This window comes from Mustela nigripes, chromosome 13 (genome assembly GCF_022355385.1).
Source record: "Mustela nigripes isolate SB6536 chromosome 13, MUSNIG.SB6536, whole genome shotgun sequence".
NCBI lineage: Eukaryota > Metazoa > Chordata > Mammalia > Carnivora > Mustelidae > Mustela > Mustela nigripes.
In genome coordinates, this window is record NC_081569.1 from 38340894 (window position 1) to 38348940 (window position 8047).

At 39.1% G+C, this 8047-nt stretch overlaps 1 protein-coding gene across 1 annotated transcript in view; it reads left to right on the top strand.

Annotated features, from left to right (window-relative positions):
- Positions 1–3500, top strand: part of AQP9 (aquaporin 9) — a 43503-nt gene extending 40003 nt beyond the window's left edge. The window contains exon 6 of the mRNA XM_059372012.1: positions 1550–3500. Coding sequence (XP_059227995.1) covers positions 1550–1724 — 175 coding nt within the window. The 3' untranslated portion in view covers positions 1725–3500. The remainder of the gene's footprint in view (positions 1–1549) is intronic.
- The last annotated feature ends 4547 nt before the right edge of the window (positions 3501–8047 follow it).

Sequence of the window (8047 nt, forward strand, 5' to 3'; positions counted from 1 at the left end):
GAGTGACCTCTGGTGGCCATTGTGCTCAACCTCAGGGCCCTTCCCCTGAGCCTGCACTCGTGAGCTAAGATTTCTGGGGACGACCCAGGGGAAAGGGATCACCAGACAGAGGGAAGGATGGAGGTCAAGCATGGGGCTTAGTTCCTTTATTATTCTTTCCAATCCAAATGTGATACAAACAAAAGGCCACCTGGAACATATATGTGGTGACTAAGCATAATGATAAAAAGAACAGCCCCCAAGCCTTTCCCCAACTGTGAAGTCCTCAAACAGCTCCTGCTGTTTCCCCTGCCTCCTCCGCATTATTCTCAGTGGTAGTGATTATCATTCCCCTGCTTTATGAAAGTTTTTTTTTTAAGATTTTATTTATTTATTTGACAGAGAAAAAGATCACAGGTAGGCAGAGAGGCAGGCAGAGAGAGAAGGGGAAGCAGGCTCCCTGCTGAGCAGAGAGCCCGATGAGGGGCTCAATCCCAGGACCCTGAGATCATGACCTAAGCCGAAAGCAGAGGCTTAACCCACTGAGCCACCTAGGCGCCCCCGAAAGATTTATCTGAAATATATACACCCTTAAATAACTTTATAGTATTATTGAATAATTTTGCTTGCTTCTGAGCATTGTGTTCCTTCCTATGGAGTTACTTAATGGATTTCCTGCCTCTGAAGAAGATGGTGACAATTTACAAAGGTACCTGCTTTCTTCCGGAACTCTACTTTCAGTACAATTACTGTGATTGAGGACTTCTGGAATCATGGCAGAAAAGAGAATCATGGCAGGAAAGGCTTATCAGAGAGTAACTTTAAGCTGTGACCTTGGGGTGCCTGGGTGGCTAATGGGTTAAAGCCTCTGCCTTTGGCTCAGGTCACAGTCTCAGGGTCCTGGGATCAAGCCCCGCGTTGTGCTATCTGCTCAGCAGGGACCCTGCTTCCTCCTCTCTCTCTCTCTGCCTGTCTCTCTGCCTACTTGTGATCTCTCTCGGTCAAATAAATTAATAAAATCTTAAAAAAAAAAAAAGCTGTGACCTCAAAAAATAAGCATGAAATTAAATTATATTTAGTAGGTAATTCATATATCCACCTTTCATTTTTTTTAAATCCATTCATTGGCAAACATTTCCTGTTTATTTACTCTGTGGTTGCCCTCCTAGACCAACTATCCAGGAACCTCTCCACATCCTTCCATTCATAACCCCCAGGACTCATCATTTCAGGATTGAGGGCAAAGCAGTTCCTAAATAATCAACCAGGATTGTCCCTAGATGACTTCAGTTTTGACAGTGGGTTCAGGGACTCTGTTTTCTGAAAGGAAAATAAAGGGGATCTATTCTCTCACAGGTAATAATAGCACAATGGACTAGATCATCTGAAATGAGGTATATGAAAAATCTAGGATGATGCTTGCCAAGCTACAGTGAATGTGCTTATACTTAGCTCTTGCTGAATTAAAAGGGAACCATGAGCATGGGAAACACTGGCTTGTTAGGGAATAGCTAGTAATACCAGGAGGGAGATCCAAGTGGTGTATCACTAACTTCTTGTTTGTTTTCAGAGCTGGAAATAACTTCTGGTGGATTCCGGTAGTGGGCCCTTTGGTTGGTGCTGTGATTGGAGGTCTCATCTATGTTCTTGTCATTGAAATCCACCACCCGGATCCTGACCCAGACTTCGAGACAGAACCATCCGAGGACAAACCAGATAAATATGAACTTAGTGTGATAATGTAGTCGTGTGCTCAGGTTGGGTTTGCAATTGGCTGCACTAGTATTTTCATCAGAAAAGATGGCATCCAGGTGTCTGTATTTTCATAAGAGTAGGATGGAATCCACCCAATTTTCTCTGCTAGCCATGTGAGGTGCATAATTATAAACGCATTCAAGTCAAAGCTGGCAAATGCTGACCTCTCCTTCACCAGTTTCCCCCAAAATAGCACTGACTGTCCCCTGAATTTCAGGCAGCCTTATCTCCTGCTCTGTTTGTTTCATCCTTTGATGGGAATCCTTATTACTAGGCCAGCACTGATAACTTCGAACCTTGACCGTGGACTTACTTGGATGATCTCAGCTGCACTACCTGTATGTAATAGCATTATGAAAGCTTTGTTTTTCCACAAAGATTATGTTTTGAGTATCAACCAAAACTAAATTGAAAGACAAAACTGTGATTTCAGTTAATATATCCATGAATTAGGGAGCCAGTAGGTCAACTGCGCGGTTACATTCTGCCACTATATTTGTGTAAATACAGATACTCCTCAAACCTAGGGATTGGGAAACAGTAGATTACAGCTAGAAAGCACAGGGGAAGGACACTGTGGCATTCAGAAACCTCAGGAGACAAGATAAATTTGGGAAACCAAATGGAATTTTTTAATGGAAACCATTTATCAGATTAATCTCTTGCTCTTTGTATTTGAGAGGGCGCCAATTAATTTTCTTGTCTTTAGTATATAATAACCTAAAATACAGCCGTAACCTCAATCATGAAAATTACATCACCCTATATTTTTAACTCAAATGCATTTTCCTAATTGTCCACTTGAGGACAGACATTTGACAAGTTAAGTCAATGGCTGCACTCATCCATTGTTCTACACGTGCCCTAGAAGCCAAAACTGGAAGCCATGGGATCCTGGTCTAGTGGAGTCTTCAGGAGAGAAGGACCCCAGAAAGATAGTGTTACCTTATTGGGCTTTTCCATTCACAAAAACACTTTCCCATTTATTATCTCATTTAATCCTCATAATGACTGTCCAAGGTAAATGCTGTGCTGCCCATTTTTTCAGACAAGGAAACAAAGTCTCAGGGAAGTTGAGTGAGTTGCCTAAGGTCAAATGGAAAGTTGAACCTCATCTAACGCAACCTACACCTTTCAGAAGATCAATAACTAGTCAAGAATCTTGGCCAGCCCTCCTTGGCTGACCAGAAGACATGGGGCTGGCAGCGGCCAGAATGTGTACACTTTCTGGATATAATGTTCCTGGGACCCTAAAATATAAAGAACTTCATCGTGTGGTTTTATTCCTGCCGTTATTGAAACACTAACCAAGGAAAGACATAGTAATTAGGTCCTATTTTTCAATGTTGAAAAACATTGTCTGAAGGTCTCCCTTCCTCGCCCACCGTTGCTCCTTCTAACTCTCGCTCCTCCTTCCCTGCCAAGCACAAAGATTACACGTGGGGACTTTCCCCTTGGTCAGGCTCTTCCCTGTGAAGTTCCCTAATTGATGTCACTTTGGTGACAAGTGTCGGTGAGTTACAAGCACCAGAGAAATTGCTCTACATCAAACGATGCACCTTCAGTCAAACTGTTAAAAAACCCAGCGTTCCCAGAGGTGTCCAGTTCCCATTGCGTTGTGATGATAACAGAACAAAAAGCAAATGTGAAATGTCTCCAGTGGCCTATGTTCTATAATCTACCAACATGGAATTTTTTTTTCTTGCTCTGGAACTACCTGGATATTTCCCATTTGAAATAAAATTGGTGGCTTTTTTTTTTTCTAAGTTTTTATGAGTGCTATGACTATTAAGGGCACGTTTTACCCCGTCTATAAATTGAGATCTCCTGGGGAGTTCTTAAAAAATACTAATGTCCCAGTTAATCATTTGTAAATATTGCAGTGACTCAAATGTGCAGTGGAGGTCGAGAATATTGACTTGGTTAGATTACATGTGTCTAAGGTTTCTTTGAGAACCATGTCTAGGGGTGGCCAGATGATTTCTGAAAGGATTCTCAGGCTTGGGATTCTTACGGATTTGAGAGCAGCGGTTCTCAATAATGGGCAGCTCTACCCCCTTCTCAGTTCCTTCCACCACCCCTGCAAGGGGATATGTGGCAATGTCTGGAGTGATTTTTGGTTGTCACAGTTAGGGTGGGAGAGTTGCTGGTGGGTAGTGGGTAGAGGTCAGGCTGCTGCTAAACATCCTACAAAGAAAAGGACAGCCTCCCCCAACCCCCACAGCCCACAATAAAGAATTCTTCAGTTGAAAATGGCAATTTGTGCAGAGGTCGAAAGATTCTGGATTTGAGAAAAGGCGAGGGGAGGAATAAGAGAAGACGCTGAAGTCCTGTGCCCTGATTCACATTCTGCAAAAACAGAAATGCCAAACACGTGAGGAACAACCCTGGGGGTTGGTGGATTATAATTATTAGAGAAAGAGGCAACCTAAATTTTGAGTTTTCAGGTTGGATTGTGGAATCTATGATCCATGCAGGTGATCATTAAACACTAACTGGTGATTAATGACCGGGATCATGAAAGGAAAATGCACCTTAGGAAATCAGCCCCAGGAAGACTTATTTAAATGGGGAAAAAAAGAAAAAAGTCCTCTTGTTCTACGTGTTCACATTCAAGTTCTCCCTCTCCCCCAGTTTACAAGTGGGTTTGCCTGTGGTGGATTCTTATGCCAGAGAATGTCTTTGTGTTTGAATGATCTGTATCACAAGTCAAGTAGAGCCAAATAACCTATATTTTAAATAGATCCTTTAGGAGGTGGAATTTTAACAATGCCCCCCCTTCCTTGTCAATCACAAAACTTAACAGAATCATTTATTTTATGCCAAAAACAATTTCTCCATGATTCCCCAACCCTTTGAGATCTCAAAGTATGTCAGATGTAGGACTTTTCTAACCAGTAGGAACCAGAGTCAATACTCAGCTGTTGAACAGGCTAAATGAAGTAGAAATTTAACATTTAAAATCTGATCCTTAAGCTTTAAATTAAATTGTTTACACACACACACACACACACACACACACACACACACACACACAGTCTTACATAAAGACACATTGGTACTCAAAAATACCATCACGGAAAAAGATATACAACTTCCAGTTAAAGAGAAGGGTTTACAAGTTTTATTCAGCTACAGTCTGCCTGTGTATCACCATGCTACTGCCGTCTGCCCCCACACAGCCCAATGCTGAAGGGTTTTTGAACAGAAACTGTAGGTGTGTATGTGTGTAGGGGATCTTCAGAACATAATTTGAAAGCCGTTGATAAAGGACTTGGAACAAGTTGTTGATGAACATTTTTGTAAAAGGATTAGATTCAAGGACAGAACCTACCAAAGGTCATGATAGTTCAATCTTGGGTAATTTTCCAGACTTCGTAAATTTTTTAAAAAAGATTTTGTTTATTTATTTGACAAAGAGAGACACAGCCAGAGAAGAAACACAAGCAGGGGGAAGTGGCCCAGGGAGAAGCAGGCTTCCCACCGAGCAGGGACCCAGATGCAGGGCTCAATCCCAGGACCATGGGATCGTGACCCAAGCCAAAGGCAGAGACTTAACAATGGAGCCACCTTAAACAGAACTACTTAACTCACCAAAAATCACTCACGAAGATGTTGATCAGTTCTCAAACTGGGAATTTAAGTTCTCTGAAATAACATATTTACTAATCACAGCAAATGTAGAGAAGCAATATTAGTCCTGGGTTAATTACTGGGTTGACTCTCTAGGTCTCTATAAAAATAAGTAGATAGATAGATAGATAGATAGATAGATAATAAATAGGTAGGTAGATAGATAGACTGATCCACCAAGCCCGTCTCCGTCTGCCGCTCCCCCTGCCTGTGCTCCTTCATGCTCTCTGTCAAACAAATAAAATCTTAAAAAAAGAAAGAAAGAGAGAAAGAGAGGGAAGAAGGAAGGGAGGGAGGGAGGAAGAAAGAAAGGAAGGAAGGAAGATGGAAAATAAATGAATGTGTGCACCACAGACTGGGAAAAAATATTTGTAATACCTATTAGCTAACAAAGGACTTGTACCCAGAACATCTAAAGTACTCCTTAAACTCAATAAAAAAGACAAACATATCAAATTTTTAAGTGAGCTAAGGACTTAAATAGACACTTTATTAAGGAATGTATATGAATGGACAATAAGAATATCAGTGAAGTTCAAATTAAAATCACAATAATACATCATGTTACAGGCACTAGAAAGGCTAATTCCAGAATAGACTGGACAAAGTCAAATAACAGTATCTGAATTCATATATTATCAGTGGAAGTGTAAAGTGGTACTACTTTGTGAAAATGTTTTTTTATAAAGTTACACATGCATATGTCCCATAACCGTGCATTTCACTCTCAAGTATTTACCCAAGTTAAACAGAAAATATGTCCACCAAAAAACCTTATACAAGAATGTTCAGGGGTGCCTGAGGGCTCAGTCAATTAAGCATCTGCCTTTGGCTCAGGTCATGATCTCAGGGTCCTGGGATCAAGTCGCACATCGGGCTCCCTGATCAGCAGAGAGTCTGTTTCTCTCTTCCTCTGCCCCTCCCTCCACTCATGCTCACTCTCTTTCTCTTCCTTTTGCTGGCTCTCTCAAGAAAAAAAAAAAAAAGAATGTTACTAATGTTTTTATTCATTATAGCCCTAATCTGGAAAAAATCCAAGTTGCCATCAACAGGAAAATGGATATGAAATTTGTAGTATATTCTTCCAATGAAACATTAGTCAACAATAAAAAATAACGTTATTATACATGTCACAACTTGGATAAATCTTTAAAACATACAGAGTAAAAAAAAAGACATAAAAAGTACATAATATATGATTCTATTTTTATAGAGCTCAAGGACAGGAAAAAGAAATCAGAGTAGTAGATGCTGTAGAGGTGGACAATAGTATTGGTTATAAAAGGACTAGAGGAAATTTCCTGTAAATATGGAAGTTTTATAGTTTTTGATTGGGTTAGACAGTATATAGATGAATACATACATCAAAACTTAACAAACCTTACACTTAAAAAATCGGTGCAACTCACGTGTGTAAATAATAATAATACAAGAACTCTTTAAAAACTATAGAGGATATAAGTCAGTGGAATATAGTAAATTCAAAGTAATAAAAGTAAAAGATGGTCAAGAAAGAATTCTATGTCCAGCAAAACTATCCTTTAAAATAAAGGAAAAGTTAAGACTTACCCAGATAAACAAAAATAGAGAATTTGCCACTAGCAGATCTGCACTACTTGAAATACTTACCATAGGAATGGCAGTCAAAAGAGAAGTATCTATACTAAAATCAGAAAAATGGGTTTTAATGAAAGAGTGTTACCAGAGACAAAGAAAGCATTTAAAAATGAAAAAAGAGCCCATCTATCAAGAAAACATAAGAAGTATAAACATACATGTACTTAAAAATAGAGCTCCAAAATACACGAAGCAAAAATGTACAGAATTAAAGAGAAAAACAGGCAATTCAACAGTTATAGTTAAATATACTACTAGTTCACTTTCAATGATGGAAAGAACAACTAGACAGAGGAAATAAAAATCTTGAACAACATCATAAACCAAATAGACCTAACAGTGTCTGTAGAACACTCAACCCATAAGACAGCAGAAAACATATTCTTCTCAAGCACATATGAAACATTCTCCAGGATGGACCACAGGTAGGCCAATAAATTTAAAGGGATTGAAATCATACAAAATATGTTCTCTGACCACAACTGAAATGAAATGAAAAGTCAATTACTAGGAAATTTGGGAAATTCACAAATATGTATAAACAGCACACTATTACATAATCAATGGGTCAAAGAAGAAATCACAAAGGAAATTAGAATATATTCTGAGATGAATGAAAATGAAAACATGACATATGGAAGTTTATGGGATTGGGTGGGAGCATTGCTCAGAGGAAGACTTATAGCTATAAATATGTACATTAAAAGAGAAAAATCACCAATCAACAACCTAATCTTCTACCTTAAGATACTGAAAAAGAAGGTCAAGCTAACCTCACAGCACTGTTAACTATATTGGAATAAAAAAACCAAACCAAAACAAAGTGAGCAAAAGGAATGAAGTAATAAGTACTAGAGTAAAAATTAATGAAACAAGAAATAGAAAAACAATAGATAAAATTAACAAAAAAAAGTCAGAGAAAGACGAATTTCACTCATATGTGCAATTTAAGAAACAAAACAGATGAACATGGTCCATAGGAAGAGGAAAGGGAGAGTGACTGCTAATAGTAACCAGATTTCTTCTGGAGGTGCTGAAAATGTTCTGTAATTATATGCACAAG